An 18,300-nucleotide genomic window follows, 5' to 3' on the forward strand; every position below is an offset into this window, starting at 1 on the left:
AAAAAACCATGATCCCAGGCACCTATTCTTTTACTAATTCAGTACTGGTGGAATGGAACTCATCTTGAAGTGTCAGTTGGTTGGCCTCCTGCTGCATGCCTGGGACACCAATAACCTTAGGGCTTTTGACTCCATGAGGGCAAAGTTGACCACAGAGGATTGAACACTGAAGGAGTCCTAGTTGGAAACAGACCCAGGTGCCGAGAAGCTTGCCTTGAGGAACTAGAGCCTGCAGAACTGCCTAGATGTAACTTTCCAAGCTGTTGGTGAAAGGAGGGATTGGGAACCTGATATAGAATTTGAATGATGGATTACTGCATCGCAAACATGATGGATATAACATCTGCCTTATTAAAAGTGCAATTATATCCCTTGACACCTGCAATAAGGTGAGCAAGATATGTGTAATGTTTGTGATGGAGAAACCCATCCACCAAACTTTAAATCAGATCCTTAGTTATTTTGTTTACATTTTGGAAATCGCACCCATGTCCCGGTCAACCGTGAATTGTGCTTTACATTTTCTAGGCACTTTTTGCCTTGACATATTAAAAATCCATCTCTCTGGTTCCCCTTAACCAATGTTAATGACCTTGGTGTTTTTGCTCTTCCAATTTTTCTCCAATATTCTATATTGGTTTGGAAATCGTATTGCGTTGTATTCAGTACTCAAAAAGTGTTAGTATTGCTTAAACTTAATACACTCTTATTTGGGATTGTCTGCTGCCTGTCATAGTTAACAGGGTTTGAGCAGGTATTCACCCAGAACCGTGTTTCGACCTAACTAGAGTGTGTTTATTAAGTTGGCAGCAGTCACACCATCTCCAATTAATAAATCCATTTCTCACATAAACCATTGATAAATAATGTTGTGTCTCACAGTTAGGAGTGGACAACCCTTTCACTCTTCCCTACCATCTGCGATTCGGAATTAATTGCATGCCCAGTGTGCAAGTCGAATGAGCTTTCTGATGTGTAAAACAGGTTTAGTAAATGGAAAAAAAGCAAATATGGAATCACAGAACGTGTAATTTTGTGAACTGTAGGGTTTGCAATGCAAAGTGGGTCTGTACAACTGGCTCCAAGTCTTATATTTTTGTACACCAGTTGCTCTACATAATTTTAAATTAATCAATGTTTATAATACTGCTTGATATAAACTATCTTGCAAGACTCCTCTAATCCCGCCAGGTATAGTTTCCCTACTAATCTCTATGTGAGGTCACAGCTGACCTAACCTTTGCTTAAATTCATAACATCAATGCCCATTTCAAGTAGATATGTGCTTATCAAAGAAGGCCAAAGATAAGACGGCAGCCCTGTCGGTGAGGCTATTTTATTTACTCTTCCAACCATGGACGCCAGGAGAATCGTTGCACAGGCCCAGCCTGGAGAGATGTTCGCCCTTTGTAACCCTAAGGGGTGAGTAGTCGCACTTTACAAGCAACCAGATTGAGTGATTAACTGATTGATTGGTGGTGCGTGCCTGGCACAATCATGAGCTGACATCATTTCAGCTGCTAATTGTTCCCAGCTCTGCAAGCTTTTCCCAACCCACACTCCAGGAATCATCAAGTCAAATTTGGCACCAGTGATAATGAAGGGAATTTGAGAAAATAAACCCGCAGCGTTCGCCAGCGCTGCGTTGTGGGATTTTCCTACAACAAATCTGACTACGTGACAGCAAAACAAACAGGGGCCAGGGGATTGGAGAGTTGGCTCTTTGATGATCACCCTAATGTTGGCCCTCTAGCTTGAAAACGCAGATCTGCAGAGGGTTTATTACAAAATATGATTATTTATATTCCTCCCATGCACGTTTAACAAACAACAATAATTAATAGAAAAGACAAAATGCGTGGCCTGAAAAAAGTGGATATTTTCTATTACCTGGTCTGTCAAAGCACAAGTACAAGTGAAGACCGACTTTGAGCACAGTGCACAAGATCACACAACAACCCCAAGCTGGAAACGGTGGATTTGTTAAATGTTGTGATCATCGGTTACTGAAATAAAGGCACCTGAAAGAATTTGCATTTCCAATGAGGAACCTGGAAACCTTTCTTTTAGATACGGAATCTGTCTGATCCCTGAAATGCTTCACCTTGTTGTTTTGATGCCTTTTATGGAACTCAGTCTTTAAATGACTGCCTTGTTTTTCGTTTTGCATCGTATTTACTGCAGGCCTTGTATTCGCACACTTTCTACTATAACATCACCAGGCTACCACCATGTCTATCTGTCTCTGAGTCATCCCTAGTACAGACCTTGTGCCTGGTGACGAATGACTTAAAGTCAACCTGGTGAAACACAGGCACGCTTCAAATCAAATGAACAAAAGGCGAGTGTTACTGATGTGGAATCACAGCTTCCAGTAGGGCTTGGTTTAAAGGGATGACAGGCATTACCAAAGGGGGTAATTTGACCTTCAGTGTCCTCCATGGTACTAGCCTCACACATGTCACGAAGAGAATCAAAGCTAGCTGTCCAGGAAGAAAGCTGTTATGTTACAAAAGCGCTATAATCCATGGGGTCGCTTGGCACTAGAAATACAGTTATACTATACTACAATAATCAATAGAATTAAATTGGATGCAGAGGTTTTGGGATTTCTTTCTATTCTCACTTGTTTTTGTTTCTATGATTGGTTTGGCTGTGGAGGAAAAACTGACACCAGGCAGGGAAGAATGACTGGTTACATTGAAGCGACCCAAATAGTGATGTTTACCAGAGTGATGTGTCTAATGAGATTTCAACCGGGTGCCATAATGTTATTAACGGACCCCGCTGCAAAGCGTGGAGATGGACGTCCGAGATTACCTCCAGACCCAGTGTAATTACCCAATTTACCATCTCCTCTCGGGAATAACAGGGCCTTGTGTCTGTAGTAGGGCCACCCCTAATGGTGGGTAGGGGATTCCAGGGAAACTGCAGGTGCACATGGTACACCCCACATTTCATCCTCACACCAAATATTTGGATCACCCATGGACGCACCAGCACTGATCTATGAATGTGTGCTGCAGAGAGAAGCTCCCACATTTCTTTGTTGCAGTGATTTTTAGGTTTTGCCTAGCGAAAGCAGCGCTCTGCGCAGCTTTTCGCGCAGGCGAAATCCTGTTGAGAACTGTAGGGTGCTTTGGGTCGGCCCTCGTCATTGATTGGCTGGCTCCGTAAACGGAGCCTTGCCATTGGACGAGGGGCCTGTCCGTCAATGCCGGACCAGACACGGGGGCGTTCCTGACATTCTTTGCCTTTTGCCGACGTCACGCGACGCCGGGAACGCCCCCGAGTCTGGTCCGGCATTGCCGGCACCTCCCTTGCTCTACTGTCATCACCACAACACTGCGCCCATTTTATCCCAAGCTAAACACTCGGAGAGGCGCAGTGACCGGGTCTTTGAAGGCCGCTCTCCCAATGAAAACAAGTTTTCTCTCCGAGTCAGCACGAGCAGGAAGACGAGCAGCGCGCCTCCCAGCTGGCCTCTCGCATGAGCATCCAGAGCTGCCCTGCGCGGTGTGTAGCTTCAGTGGAGCTTCAGAGTGCAGAGTGGAGCTTCAGAGTGGAGCTTCAGAGTGCAGAGTGGAGCTTCAGAGTGGAGCTTCAGAGTGCAGAGTGGAGCTTCAGAGTGGAGCTTCAGAGTGGAGCTTCAGAGTGGAGCTTCAGAGTGGAGCTTCAGAGTGGAGCTTCAGAGTGCAGAGTGGAGCTTCAGAGTGGAGCTTCAGAGTGCAGAGTGGAGCTTCAGAGTGGAGCTTCAGAGTGCAGAGTGGAGCTTCAGAGTGGAGCTTCAGAGTGGAGCTTCAGAGTGCAGAGTGGAGCTTCAGAGTGGAGCTTCAGAGTGGAGCTTCAGAGTGGAGCTTCAGAGTGGAGCTTCAGAGTGGAGCTTCAGAGTGGAGCTTCAGAGTGGAGCTTCAGAGTGCAGAGTGGAGCTTCAGAGTGGAGCTTCAGAGTGCAGAGTGGAGCTTCAGAGTGCAGATTCAGAGTGGAGCTTCAGAGTGCAGAGTGGAGCTTCAGAGTGCAGATTCAGAGTGGAGCTTCAGAGTGCAGAGTGGAGCTTCAGAGTGCAGATTCAGAGTGGAGCTTCAGAGTGCAGAGTGGAGCTTCAGAGTGCAGATTCAGAGTGGAGCTTCAGAGTGCAGAGTGGAGCTTCAGAGTGCAGATTCAGAGTGGAGCTTCAGAGTGCAGAGTGGAGCTTCAGAGTGGAGCTTCAGAGTGGAGCTTCAGAGTGGAGCTTCAGAGTGGAGCTTCAGAGTGCAGCTTCAGAGTGGAGCTTCAGAGTGCAGAGTGGAGCTTCAGAGTGGAGCTTCAGAGTGGAGCTTCAGAGTGGAGCTTCAGAGTGGAGCTTCAGAGTGGAGCTTCAGAGTGGAGCTTCAGAGTGGAGCTTCAGAGTGGAGCTTCAGAGTGGAGCTTCAGAGTGCAGCTTCAGAGTGGAGCTTCAGAGTGCAGAGTGGAGCTTCAGAGTGCAGATTCAGAGTGGAGCTTCAGAGTGGAGCTTCAGAGTGGAGCTTCAGAGTGCAGATTCAGAGTGGAGCTTCAGAGTGCAGAGTGGAGCTTCAGAGTGCAGAGTGGAGCTTCAGAGTGCAGAGTGGAGCTTCAGAGTGGAGCTTCAGAGTGCAGAGTGGAGCTTCAGAGTGGAGCTTCAGGGTGCAGAGTGGAGCTTCAGAGTGCAGAGTGGAGCTTCAGAGTGGAGCTTCAGAGTGCAGAGTGGAGCTTCAGAGTGGAGCTTCAGAGTGCAGAGTGGAGCTTCAGAGTGGAGCTTCAGAGTGCAGAGTGGAGCTTCAGAGTGGAGCTTCAGAGTGGAGCTTCAGAGTGGAGCTTCAGAGTGGAGCTTCAGAGTGCAGAGTGGAGCTTCAGAGTGGAGCTTCAGAGTGGAGCTTCAGAGTGGAGCTTCAGAGTGGAGCTTCAGAGTGGAGCTTCAGAGTGGAGCTTCAGAGTGCAGAGTGGAGCTTCAGAGTGGAGCTTCAGAGTGGAGCTTCAGAGTGGAGCTTCAGAGTGGAGCTTCAGAGTGGAGCTTCAGAGTGGAGCTTCAGAGTGGAGCTTCAGAGTGGAGCTTCAGAGTGCAGAGTGGAGCTTCAGAGTGGAGCTTCAGAGTGGAGCTTCAGAGTGGAGCTTCAGAGTGGAGCTTCAGAGTGGAGCTTCAGAGTGGAGCTTCAGAGTGCAGAGTGGAGCTTCAGAGTGGAGCTTCAGAGTGGAGCTTCAGAGTGGAGCTTCAGAGTGGAGCTTCAGAGTGGAGAGTGGAGCTTCAGAGTGGAGCTTCAGAGTGGAGCTTCAGAGTGGAGCTTCAGAGTGGAGCTTCAGAGTGGAGCTTCAGAGTGGAGCTTCAGAGTGGAGCTTCAGAGTGGAGCTTCAGAGTGCAGAGTGGAGCTTCAGAGTGCAGATTCAGAGTGGAGCTTCAGAGTGCAGAGTGGAGCTTCAGAGTGCAGATTCAGAGTGGAGCTTCAGAGTGCAGAGTGGAGCTTCAGAGTGCAGATTCAGAGTGGAGCTTCAGAGTGCAGAGTGGAGCTTCAGAGTGGAGCTTCAGAGTGCAGAGTGGAGCTTCAGAGTGCAGATTCAGAGTGGAGCTTCAGAGTGCAGAGTGGAGCTTCAGAGTGGAGCTTCAGAGTGCAGAGTGGAGCTTCAGAGTGGAGCTTCAGAGTGCAGAGTGGAGCTTCAGAGTGGAGCTTCAGAGTGCAGAGTGGAGCTTCAGAGTGGAGCTTCAGAGTGGAGCTTCAGAGTGGAGCTTCAGAGTGGAGCTTCAGAGTGGAGCTTCAGAGTGGAGCTTCAGAGTGGAGCTTCAGAGTGCAGAGTGGAGCTTCAGAGTGCAGAGTGGAGCTTCAGAGTGGAGCTTCAGAGTGCAGAGTGGAGCTTCAGAGTGCAGATTCAGAGTGGAGCTTCAGAGTGCAGAGTGGAGCTTCAGAGTGGAGCTTCAGAGTGGAGCTTCAGAGTGGAGCTTCAGAGTGGAGCTTCAGAGTGGAGCTTCAGAGTGGAGCTTCAGAGTGGAGCTTCAGAGTGGAGCTTCAGAGTGGAGCTTCAGAGTGGAGCTTCAGAGTGGAGCTTCAGAGTGGAGCTTCAGAGTGCAGATTCAGAGTGGAGCTTCAGAGTGGAGCTTCAGAGTGCAGATTCAGAGTGGAGCTTCAGAGTGCAGAGTGGAGCTTCAGAGTGCAGATTCAGAGTGGAGCTTCAGAGTGCAGAGTGGAGCTTCAGAGTGGAGCTTCAGAGTGCAGAGTGGAGCTTCAGAGTGCAGAGTGGAGCTTCAGAGTGGAGCTTCAGAGTGCAGAGTGGAGCTTCAGAGTGGAGCTTCAGAGTGCAGAGTGGAGCTTCAGAGTGGAGCTTCAGAGTGGAGCTTCAGAGTGGAGCTTCAGAGTGGAGCTTCAGAGTGGAGCTTCAGAGTGGAGCTTCAGAGTGGAGCTTCAGAGTGGAGCTTCAGAGTGGAGCTTCAGAGTGGAGCTTCAGAGTGGAGCTTCAGAGTGCAGAGTGGAGCTTCAGAGTGCAGATTCAGAGTGGAGCTTCAGAGTGCAGAGTGGAGCTTCAGAGTGGAGCTTCAGAGTGCAGAGTGGAGCTTCAGAGTGGAGCTTCAGAGTGCAGAGTGGAGCTTCAGAGTGGAGCTTCAGAGTGCAGAGTGGAGCTTCAGAGTGGAGCTTCAGAGTGCAGAGTGGAGCTTCAGAGTGGAGCTTCAGAGTGCAGAGTGGAGCTTCAGAGTGGAGCTTCAGAGTGGAGCTTCAGAGTGCAGAGTGGAGCTTCAGAGTGGAGCTTCAGAGTGGAGCTTCAGAGTGGAGCTTCAGAGTGGAGCTTCAGAGTGGAGCTTCAGAGTGGAGCTTCAGAGTGGAGCTTCAGAGTGGAGCTTCAGAGTGGAGCTTCAGAGTGGAGCTTCAGAGTGCAGAGTGGAGCTTCAGAGTGCAGAGTGGAGCTTCAGAGTGCAGATTCAGAGTGGAGCTTCAGAGTGCAGAGTGGAGCTTCAGAGTGCAGATTCAGAGTGGAGCTTCAGAGTGCAGAGTGGAGCTTCAGAGTGGAGCTTCAGAGTGCAGAGTGGAGCTTCAGAGTGCAGATTCAGAGTGGAGCTTCAGAGTGCAGAGTGGAGCTTCAGAGTGCAGATTCAGAGTGCAGAGTGGAGCTTCAGAGTGCAGATTCAGAGTGGAGCTTCAGAGTGGAGCTTCAGAGTGGAGCTTCAGAGTGGAGCTTCAGAGTGGAGCTTCAGAGTGGAGCTTCAGAGTGGAGCTTCAGAGTGGAGCTTCAGAGTGGAGCTTCAGAGTGGAGCTTCAGAGTGGAGCTTCAGAGTGCAGAGTGGAGCTTCAGAGTGCAGAGTGGAGCTTCAGAGTGCAGAGTGGAGCTTCAGAGTGGAGCTTCAGAGTGCAGAGTGGAGCTTCAGAGTGCAGAGTGGAGCTTCAGAGTGCAGAGTGGAGCTTCAGAGTGCAGAGTGGAGCTTCAGAGTGGAGCTTCAGAGTGCAGAGTGGAGCTTCAGAGTGCAGAGTGGAGCTTCAGAGTGCAGATTCAGAGTGGAGCTTCAGAGTGCAGAGTGGAGCTTCAGAGTGGAGCTTCAGAGTGGAGCTTCAGAGTGCAGAGTGGAGCTTCAGAGTGCAGAGTGGAGCTTCAGAGTGGAGCTTCAGAGTGCAGAGTGGAGCTTCAGAGTGGAGCTTCAGAGTGGAGCTTCAGAGTGGAGCTTCAGAGTGGAGCTTCAGAGTGGAGCTTCAGAGTGGAGCTTCAGAGTGCAGATTCAGAGTGCAGATTCAGAGTGGAGCTTCAGAGTGCAGAGTGGAGCTTCAGAGTGCAGATTCAGAGTGGAGCTTCAGAGTGCAGAGTGGAGCTTCAGAGTGGAGCTTCAGAGTGCAGAGTGGAGCTTCAGAGTGGAGCTTCAGAGTGCAGAGTGGAGCTTCAGAGTGCAGAGTGGAGCTTCAGAGTGGAGCTTCAGAGTGCAGAGTGGAGCTTCAGAGTGGAGCTTCAGAGTGCAGAGTGGAGCTTCAGAGTGGAGCTTCAGAGTGGAGCTTCAGAGTGGAGCTTCAGAGTGGAGCTTCAGAGTGGAGCTTCAGAGTGGAGCTTCAGAGTGGAGCTTCAGAGTGCAGAGTGGAGCTTCAGAGTGGAGCTTCAGAGTGGAGCTTCAGAGTGCAGAGTGGAGCTTCAGAGTGCAGATTCAGAGTGGAGCTTCAGAGTGCAGAGTGGAGCTTCAGAGTGGAGCTTCAGAGTGCAGAGTGGAGCTTCAGAGTGCAGAGTGGAGCTTCAGAGTGGAGCTTCAGAGTGCAGAGTGGAGCTTCAGAGTGGAGCTTCAGAGTGGAGCTTCAGAGTGCAGAGTGGAGCTTCAGAGTGCAGATTCAGAGTGGAGCTTCAGAGTGCAGAGTGGAGCTTCAGAGTGGAGCTTCAGAGTGCAGAGTGCAGCTTCAGAGTGGAGCTTCAGAGTGGAGCTTCAGAGTGGAGCTTCAGAGTGGAGCTTCAGAGTGGAGCTTCAGAGTGGAGCTTCAGAGTGGAGCTTCAGAGTGGAGCTTCAGAGTGGAGCTTCAGAGTGGAGCTTCAGAGTGCAGCTTCAGAGTGGAGCTTCAGAGTGCAGAGTGGAGCTTCAGAGTGCAGATTCAGAGTGGAGCTTCAGAGTGCAGAGTGGAGCTTCAGAGTGGAGCTTCAGAGTGCAGAGTGGAGCTTCAGAGTGCAGAGTGGAGCTTCAGAGTGGAGCTTCAGAGTGGAGCTTCAGAGTGGAGCTTCAGAGTGGAGCTTCAGAGTGCAGAGTGGAGCTGCAGATTCAGAGTGGAGCTGCAGAGTGCAGATTCAGAGTGCAGAGTGGAGCTTCAGAGTGCAGATTCAGAGTGGAGCATCAGAGTGCAGATTCAGAGTGGAGCTTCAGAGTGCAGAGTGGAGCTTCAGAGTGCAGATTCAGAGTGGAGCTTCAGAGTGCAGAGTGGAGCTTCAGAGTGCAGATTCAGAGTGGAGCTTCAGAGTGCAGAGTGGAGCTTCAGAGTGCAGATTCAGAGTGGAGCTTCAGAGTGCAGAGTGGAGCTTCAGAGTGGAGCTTCAGAGTGCAGAGTGGAGCTTCAGAGTGCAGAGTGGAGCTTCAGAGTGGAGCTTCAGAGTGCAGAGTGGAGCTTCAGAGTGCAGAGTGGAGCTTCAGAGTGCAGAGTGGAGCTTCAGAGTGGAGCTTCAGAGTGGAGCTTCAGAGTGGAGCTTCAGAGTGGAGCTTCAGAGTGGAGCTTCAGAGTGGAGCATCAGAGTGGAGCTTCAGAGTGGAGCATCAGAGTGGAGCATCAGAGTGGAGCTTCAGAGTGGAGCTTCAGAGTGGAGCTTCAGAGTGGAGCTTCAGAGTGGAGCTTCAGAGTGGAGCTTCAGAGTGGAGCTTCAGAGTGGAGCATCAGAGTGCAGAGTGGAGCTTCAGAGTGCAGAGTGGAGCTTCAGAGTGCAGATTCAGAGTGGAGCTTCAGAGTGCAGAGTGGAGCTTCAGAGTGCAGAGTGGAGCTTCAGAGTGCAGATTCAGAGTGGAGCTTCAGAGTGCAGAGTGGAGCTTCAGAGTGCAGAGTGGAGCTTCAGAGTGGAGCTTCAGAGTGCAGATTCAGAGTGCAGAGTGGAGCTTCAGAGTGGAGCTTCAGAGTGGAGCTTCAGAGTGGAGCTTCAGAGTGGAGCTTCAGAGTGGAGCTTCAGAGTGCAGATTCAGAGTGCAGATTCAGAGTGGAGCTTCAGAGTGCAGAGTGGAGCTTCAGAGTGCAGATTCAGAGTGGAGCTTCAGAGTGCAGATTCAGAGTGGAGCTTCAGAGTGCAGATTCAGAGTGGAGCTTCAGAGTGCAGATTCAGAGTGGAGCTTCAGAGTGCAGATTCAGAGTGGAGCTTCAGAGTGCAGCTTCAGAGTGGAGCTTCAGAGTGGAGCTTCAGAGTGGAGCTTCAGAGTGGAGCTTCAGAGTGGAGCTTCAGAGTGGAGCTTCAGAGTGGAGCTTCAGAGTGGAGCTTCAGAGTGGAGCTTCAGAGTGGAGCTTCAGAGTGGAGCTTCAGAGTGGAGCTTCAGAGTGGAGCTTCAGAGTGGAGCTTCAGAGTGCAGAGTGGAGCTTCAGAGTGGAGCTTCAGAGTGGAGCTTCAGAGTGGAGCTTCAGAGTGGAGCTTCAGAGTGGAGCTTCAGAGTGGAGCTTCAGAGTGGAGCTTCAGAGTGGAGCTTCAGAGTGCAGAGTGGAGCTTCAGAGTGGAGCTTCAGAGTGGAGCTTCAGAGTGCAGAGTGGAGCTTCAGAGTGGAGCTTCAGAGTGGAGCTTCAGAGTGGAGCTTCAGAGTGGAGCTTCAGAGTGGAGCTTCAGAGTGGAGCTTCAGAGTGGAGCTTCAGAGTGGAGCTTCAGAGTGGAGAGTGGAGCTTCAGAGTGGAGCTTCAGAGTGGAGCGTGGAGCTTCAGAGTGCAGAGTGGAGCTTCAGAGTGCAGAGTGGAGCTTCAGAGTGCAGATTCAGAGTGGAGCTTCAGAGTGCAGAGTGGAGCTTCAGAGTGCAGATTCAGAGTGGAGCTTCAGAGTGCAGAGTGGAGCTTCAGAGTGCAGATTCAGAGTGGAGCTTCAGAGTGCAGAGTGGAGCTTCAGAGTGCAGATTCAGAGTGGAGCTTCAGAGTGGAGCTTCAGAGTGGAGCTTCAGAGTGGAGCTTCAGAGTGGAGCTTCAGAGTGGAGCTTCAGAGTGGAGCTTCAGAGTGCAGAGTGGAGCTTCAGAGTGCAGAGTGGAGCTTCAGAGTGCAGAGTGGAGCTTCAGAGTGCAGATTCAGAGTGGAGCTTCAGAGTGCAGAGTGGAGCTTCAGAGTGCAGATTCAGAGTGGAGCTTCAGAGTGCAGAGTGGAGCTTCAGAGTGGAGCTTCAGAGTGGAGCTTCAGAGTGGAGCTTCAGAGTGGAGCTTCAGAGTGGAGCTTCAGAGTGGAGCTTCAGAGTGGAGCTTCAGAGTGGAGCTTCAGAGTGGAGCTTCAGAGTGCAGAGTGGAGCTTCAGAGTGCAGAGTGGATCTTCAGAGTGCAGAGTGGAGCTTCAGAGTGCAGAGTGGATCTTCAGAGTGCAGAGTGGAGCTTCAGAGTGCAGAGTGGATCTTCAGAGTGCAGAGTGGAGCTTCAGAGTGCAGAGTGGAGCTTCAGAGTGCAGAGTGGAGCTTCAGAGTGCAGATTCAGAGTGGAGCTTCAGAGTGCAGAGTGGAGCTTCAGAGTGGAGCTTCAGAGTGGAGCTTCAGAGTGGAGCTTCAGAGTGGAGCTTCAGAGTGGAGCTTCAGAGTGGAGCTTCAGAGTGGAGCTTCAGAGTGGAGCTTCAGAGTGGAGCTTCAGAGTGCAGAGTGGAGCTTCAGAGTGCAGAGTGGAGCTTCAGAGTGCAGAGTGGAGCTTCAGAGTGCAGAGTGGAGCTTCAGAGTGGAGCTTCAGAGTGGAGCTTCAGAGTGGAGCTTCAGAGTGGAGCTTCAGAGTGGAGCTTCAGAGTGGAGCTTCAGAGTGGAGCTTCAGAGTGGAGCTTCAGAGTGGAGCTTCAGAGTGCAGAGTGGAGCTGCAGAGTGCAGATTCAGAGTGCAGAGTGGAGCTTCAGAGTGCAGATTCAGAGTGGAGCATCAGAGTGCAGATTCAGAGTGGAGCTTCAGAGTGCAGAGTGGAGCTTCAGAGTGCAGATTCAGAGTGGAGCTTCAGAGTGCAGAGTGGAGCTTCAGAGTGCAGATTCAGAGTGGAGCTTCAGAGTGCAGAGTGGAGCTTCAGAGTGGAGCTTCAGAGTGCAGAGTGGAGCTTCAGAGTGCAGAGTGGAGCTTCAGAGTGCAGAGTGGAGCTTCAGAGTGCAGAGTGGAGCTTCAGAGTGGAGCTTCAGAGTGGAGCTTCAGAGTGGAGCTTCAGAGTGGAGCTTCAGAGTGGAGCTTCAGAGTGGAGCTTCAGAGTGGAGCTTCAGAGTGGAGCTTCAGAGTGGAGCTTCAGAGTGGAGCTTCAGAGTGGAGCTTCAGAGTGGAGCTTCAGAGTGCAGCTTCAGAGTGCAGCTTCAGAGTGCAGAGTGGAGCTTCAGAGTGCAGCTTCAGAGTGCAGAGTGGAGCTTCAGAGTGCAGAGTGGAGCTTCAGAGTGCAGAGTGGAGCTTCAGAGTGCAGAGTGGAGCTTCAGAGTGGAGCTTCAGAGTGGAGCTTCAGAGTGGAGCTTCAGAGTGGAGCTTCAGAGTGGAGCTTCAGAGTGGAGCTTCAGAGTGGAGCTTCAGAGTGCAGAGTGGAGCTGCAGAGTGCAGATTCAGAGTGCAGAGTGGAGCTTCAGAGTGCAGAGTGGAGCTTCAGAGTGCAGATTCAGAGTGGAGCTTCAGAGTGCAGAGTGGAGCTTCAGAGTGCAGATTCAGAGTGGAGCTTCAGAGTGCAGAGTGGAGCTTCAGAGTGGAGCTTCAGAGTGCAGAGTGGAGCTTCAGAGTGCAGAGTGGAGCTTCAGAGTGCAGAGTGGAGCTTCAGAGTGCAGAGTGGAGCTTCAGAGTGCAGAGTGGAGCTTCAGAGTGCAGAGTGGAGCTTCAGAGTGGAGCTTCAGAGTGGAGCTTCAGAGTGGAGCTTCAGAGTGGAGCTTCAGAGTGGAGCATCAGAGTGGAGCATCAGAGTGGAGCATCAGAGTGGAGCTTCAGAGTGGAGCTTCAGAGTGGAGCTTCAGAGTGGAGCTTCAGAGTGGAGCTTCAGAGTGGAGCTTCAGAGTGGAGCTTCAGAGTGGAGCTTCAGAGTGGAGCTTCAGAGTGGAGCTTCAGAGTGCAGCTTCAGAGTGCAGCTTCAGAGTGCAGCTTCAGAGTGCAGAGTGGAGCTTCAGAGTGCAGCTTCAGAGTGCAGAGTGGAGCTTCAGAGTGCAGAGTGGAGCTTCAGAGTGCAGAGTGGAGCTTCAGAGTGCAGAGTGGAGCTTCAGAGTGCAGAGTGGAGCTTCAGAGTGGAGCTTCAGAGTGGAGCTTCAGAGTGGAGCTTCAGAGTGGAGCTTCAGAGTGGAGCTTCAGAGTGCAGCTTCAGAGTGCAGCTTCAGAGTGGAGCTTCAGAGTGCAGAGTGGAGCTTCAGAGTGGAGCTTCAGAGTGGAGCTTCAGAGTGGAGCTTCAGAGTGGAGCTTCAGAGTGGAGCTTCAGAGTGGAGATTCAGAGTGGAGCTTCAGAGTGGAGCTTCAGAGTGGAGCTTCAGAGTGGAGATTCAGAGTGGAGCTTCAGAGTGCAGAGTGGAGCTTCAGAGTGCAGATTCAGAGTGGAGCTTCAGAGTGCAGAGTGGAGCTTCAGAGTGCAGATTCAGAGTGGAGCTTCAGAGTGCAGAGTGGAGCTTCAGAGTGCAGAGTGGAGCTTCAGAGTGCAGATTCAGAGTGGAGCTTCAGAGTGCAGAGTGGAGCTTCAGAGTGGAGCTTCAGAGTGGAGCTTCAGAGTGGAGCTTCAGAGTGGAGCTTCAGAGTGGAGCTTCAGAGTGGAGCTTCAGAGTGGAGCTTCAGAGTGGAGCTTCAGAGTGGAGCTTCAGAGTGGAGCTTCAGAGTGCAGAGTGGAGCTTCAGAGTGGAGCTTCAGAGTGCAGAGTGGAGCTTCAGAGTGGAGCTTCAGAGTGCAGAGTGGTGCTTCAGAGTGGAGCTTCAGAGTGCAGAGTGGAGCTTCAGAGTGGAGCTTCAGAGTGGAGCTTCAGAGTGCAGAGTGGAGCTTCAGAGTGCAGATTCAGAGTGGAGCTTCAGAGTGCAGAGTGGAGCTTCAGAGTGGAGCTTCAGAGTGCAGAGTGGAGCTTCAGAGTGGAGCTTCAGAGTGGAGCTTCAGAGTGCAGAGTGGAGCTTCAGAGTGGAGCTTCAGAGTGCAGAGTGGAGCTTCAGAGTGGAGCTTCAGAGTGGAGCTTCAGAGTGGAGCTTCAGAGTGGAGCTTCAGAGTGGAGCTTCAGAGTGGAGCTTCAGAGTGGAGCTTCAGAGTGGAGCTTCAGAGTGGAGCTTCAGAGTGGAGCTTCAGAGTGGAGCTTCAGAGTGCAGCTTCAGAGTGCAGCTTCAGAGTGCAGCTTCAGAGTGGAGCTTCAGAGTGCAGAGTGGAGCTTCAGAGTGGAGCTTCAGAGTGCAGAGTGGAGCTTCAGAGTGGAGCTTCAGAGTGGAGCTGCAGATTCAGAGTGGAGCTGCAGAGTGCAGATTCAGAGTGCAGAGTGGAGCTTCAGAGTGCAGATTCAGAGTGGAGCTTCAGAGTGCAGAGTGGAGCATCAGAGTGCAGATTCAGAGTGGAGCTTCAGAGTGCAGAGTGGAGCTTCAGAGTGCAGATTCAGAGTGGAGCTTCAGAGTGCAGAGTGGAGCTTCAGAGTGGAGCTTCAGAGTGCAGAGTGGAGCTTCAGAGTGCAGAGTGGAGCTTCAGAGTGGAGCTTCAGAGTGCAGAGTGGAGCTTCAGAGTGCAGAGTGGAGCTTCAGAGTGCAGAGTGGAGCTTCAGAGTGCAGAGTGGAGCTTCAGAGTGGAGCTTCAGAGTGGAGCTTCAGAGTGGAGCTTCAGAGTGGAGCTTCAGAGTGGAGCTTCAGAGTGGAGCTTCAGAGTGGAGCTTCAGAGTGGAGCTTCAGAGTGGAGCATCAGAGTGGAGCTTCAGAGTGGAGCTTCAGAGTGGAGCTTCAGAGTGGAGCTTCAGAGTGGAGCTTCAGAGTGGAGCTTCAGAGTGGAGCTTCAGAGTGGAGCTTCAGAGTGGAGCTGCAGAGTGGAGCTTCAGAGTGGAGCTTCAGAGTGCAGCTTCAGAGTGGAGCTTCAGAGTGGAGCTTCAGAGTGCAGAGTGGAGCTTCAGAGTGGAGCTTCAGAGTGGAGCTTCAGAGTGGAGATTCAGAGTGGAGCTTCAGAGTGCAGAGTGGAGCTTCAGAGTGCAGAGTGGAGCTTCAGAGTGGAGCTTCAGAGTGGAGCTTCAGAGTGGAGCTTCAGAGTGGAGCTTCAGAGTGGAGCTTCAGAGTGGAGCTTCAGAGTGGAGCTTCAGAGTGGAGCTTCAGAGTGGAGCATCAGAGTGGAGCATCAGAGTGGAGCATCAGAGTGGAGCTTCAGAGTGGAGCTTCAGAGTGGAGCTTCAGAGTGGAGCTTCAGAGTGGAGCTTCAGAGTGGAGCTTCAGAGTGGAGCTTCAGAGTGGAGCTTCAGAGTGGAGCTTCAGAGTGGAGCTTCAGAGTGGAGCTTCAGAGTGGAGCTTCAGAGTGGAGCTTCAGAGTGGAGCTTCAGAGTGCAGCTTCAGAGTGCAGAGTCAGAGTGCAGCTTCAGAGTGCAGCTTCAGAGTGCAGAGTGGAGCTTCAGAGTGCAGCTTCAGAGTGCAGAGTGGAGCTTCAGAGTGCAGAGTGGAGCTTCAGAGTGCAGAGTGGAGCTTCAGAGTGCAGAGTGGAGCTTCAGAGTGGAGCTTCAGAGTGGAGCTTCAGAGTGGAGCTTCAGAGTGGAGCTTCAGAGTGGAGCTTCAGAGTGGAGCTTCAGAGTGGAGCTTCAGAGTGGAGCTTCAGAGTGGAGCTTCAGAGTGCAGCTTCAGAGTGGAGCTTCAGAGTGCAGCTTCAGAGTGCAGAGTGGAGCTTCAGAGTGCAGCTTCAGAGTGCAGAGTGGAGCTTCAGAGTGCAGAGTGGAGCTTCAGAGTGCAGAGTGGAGCTTCAGAGTGGAGCTTCAGAGTGTCAAGAGCAATGCCAATAGCTCTAACTTTAACAAAGGCAAAACCATTGCATTGTAAATGCTTGTTAGAAGATGCCGTCACTGTACCACTGCTCCCCGCTGAAGGAATGATGTCCTTTCTAACCTACAGCCTTAAAAGACAAGTGCCCGAATGACACTTGCTCTAGGAAGCATTGTAGAATGGCTTGCATATCAGTGGTTTTACTTCCAAAACCAGAATTTTGCACCCTTTTAATACCCTGTTGGCATATAGTCATTTGAACCTTTCTGTTTATATCTCCCATCTCTCCATTTCTCTCTCCTCACACACCTTCTCACTAGTCCCACAAAATGCGTTCATTGTTAAGAAGCTTGTATGTTTTGAAGCTGCTCTCAACATATACTGAAATCAAAGTTGATGCAAGCGAGCGCCCTAAAAATAAAACGGACTGCAAAAGTGCAACATTAACTGTTATTACAGATTAAATTACATGCAAGTTATGTTTGTCTTTCCCATTTTTAGATAACTGATAAGAAAGAGATTTGAGCCAAAGGGATATCCTTCTACGTCACTAATCCCCCCAGTTCACAGCCAGTTTATGTGTGTGTGTGTATATATATATATATATATATATATATATATATATATATATATATATATAAAAGGCTATGCTAGCCTAATCAAGCCATCAGATCTTTCATTCGAGTGAATGATATATATACCTAAACATTCATTCATGCATACGTACGATGTGTTTGACTACACATACTATTAAATTAGTCTCTCAGACTCGCTTTTAAAATACACCTAATAATAGCAAAGGCTCGTGTCACCACTTTACCAGGCTGAAATACCAGTGCACTGATAAGCCTGGCATTCTTTTTAATGTCACATGCTGTAGGCGCTACAGAGCAGACGTGTTCTAAGCGCTATATCATATACACTGATTGGTATCCGCCACATTCTCCGCTGCATTTCAGCCTTGTCCAGGGCAGTATTACAAATTATCCTGAATGTTCATCGCATAGGATAACTCTGCTGGTCCACCGCTCCCCGCGCGCGACATGCAAGGCAGCCTTACCATGTATGCGCCACCGTGAAGCGCCGCCGCTGGCGGATGCTCTTGTTCACCAGCAACTTTCTGAAGAAGCAGGGGGAGTTCCTGGGAGAGCTGCGGGGGGAAATCTTCGGGGACGTGGTGGTCCTCTTCCCCGGGAGCCGGGGCAGCTCCAGTTCGAGATGCATGTGTTCCTTGAACGTCTTAATGTAAAAGTCGGTCTCTGGGGCCGCCAGGTCCCTCGGAGACTCCTTGGCCGTCATGGCGCCACAGCCAACTTCAAATTCACCAGCCAGAAGCCGAGAGGGCGAGCATGGCCCGGCGGCCGCGGCTGGAGAGGGGCGACCCGCGGGCGCCTGCGGCTCTCGGGGCCGGGGCCCTGCCTAGCGCATCAGTGGCGGCGGCGGCAGCTCCATGCGCGGGGGACGCGGAGCCTCGCCTGTCAGGGCGCCTCTTCATCAGCCTGGCGGCTCCTGTGAAAATGCGCCAGAGTGCTTTCCTGTGTCAGGAGCCTCCTCCTGGCTGCGGCTTGTCTGCAAGCCCCACCACACTGACACTCGCCCGATTCATTCAGCCGAGCGGAGCAGCTCATGAAATATTCATCAGGGCGCCCGAGCACTCCCTTCTGAAAGATTTGAGCGCAGGACAGGGGAAAAAAAGCTCATATCTACATAGAAAATGTTTTCTTCCCTGCTCTGTCATCACACCGTGCTCCGGTGACGACGCTGCATAGCTAATGAGGAACGCTTTTCATTCAGAATTTCCAGTTTGGCCGCGCAATTTACACAGTATGTGCCCCGCCCCCTGCATATTTATTTGAGCGCTAATATTTTAGAAACTAACATTTTCCTGGAGGAATATTATTCGTACACTTGTTCGCACAGACGCGAATTTCTTCTGGTGTTTTTTTTCTCCAGATAATGCGGTGCAACATAAGGTCACATGATGAAAACATGCACAGAATTCCACCCATGTTGTTCTCAGCAAAATACCCTAACTGCTGATAAATATGTCAGTCAGTTAAAGGGTTCATCTTCATTTTGTTTTAAATGTTTGCTTTATTCAGTCTGCCTGCCCCCACCCTCCCCGCCCCCCTCGTCCCCACCCACCCCCCACGGCCCGACTGACATCACAGCTCGAGCCACAGAAAATGAAGAGATAATGAGGGTTAATCTCAGTGACAAGCCTGGTAATTTTACAACAGATACACGGTGGCATCATTTCAATTGTTTTTGATGTGCCGGTTGTCTGCTGCGCTTATGTTTTTATTCCCCAAGCAATTATTTAGTGCATAAGGTAAATAAAACAGTGCAACTGCACGCCGAGGATGAATGAGTGGCTGCACAATGCTCCCCGCCAGCTGCAGCATCATTGGGCGCAGCCTCTAACAAGGCACACTTGCAGCCAGCAGATCATTTAGATAAAAATAGTCTAGCCGTCCCCTTCCCTCTGTCACTCTCTCGTCTATTTATCTAAGTTCCCCTCTCCCTTCCCCCGCCTCCCTCCGTCTGCCTCCCCCTCCGCGGATCATTGTTGACATCCACAGGCATTAGCGCGCAGCAGAGAGCGCGCGAGGCATCCCCCCCTTCACGTGGCAGGTAGCGGCCTTATGACGTGTCTTGGCGCACTCTGCTCAGGTGCAAGGAGGGAGCCAACACTCTGCAAGTGAAATGCAATGTTCATCGGAAATGATATGCAAATGTTGAACATTGAAGTTGAATTATTTACGTTTTCTCGGATTTCCACCACACAATTAACCATTGCCTTTGCATATGGCTATACCACAGCAG

The 18,300-nt window shown here is 51.1% G+C and overlaps 1 protein-coding gene across 1 annotated transcript in view; it reads right to left on the reverse strand.

Moving 5' to 3' along the window:
• PDE4B (phosphodiesterase 4B) overlaps positions 1-17,041 on the reverse strand; it is a 714,464-nt gene extending 697,423 nt beyond the window's left edge. The window contains exon 1 of the mRNA XM_078668953.1: positions 16,535-17,041. Within this exon, the coding sequence (XP_078525079.1) occupies positions 16,535-16,773 (239 nt within the window). The 5' untranslated portion in view covers positions 16,774-17,041. The remainder of the gene's footprint in view (positions 1-16,534) is intronic.
• Positions 17,042-18,300: the final 1,259 nt, after the last annotated feature.

This window comes from Lissotriton helveticus, chromosome 1_2 (genome assembly GCF_964261635.1).
Source record: "Lissotriton helveticus chromosome 1_2, aLisHel1.1, whole genome shotgun sequence".
Classification (NCBI taxonomy): Eukaryota; Metazoa; Chordata; class Amphibia; order Caudata; family Salamandridae; genus Lissotriton; species Lissotriton helveticus.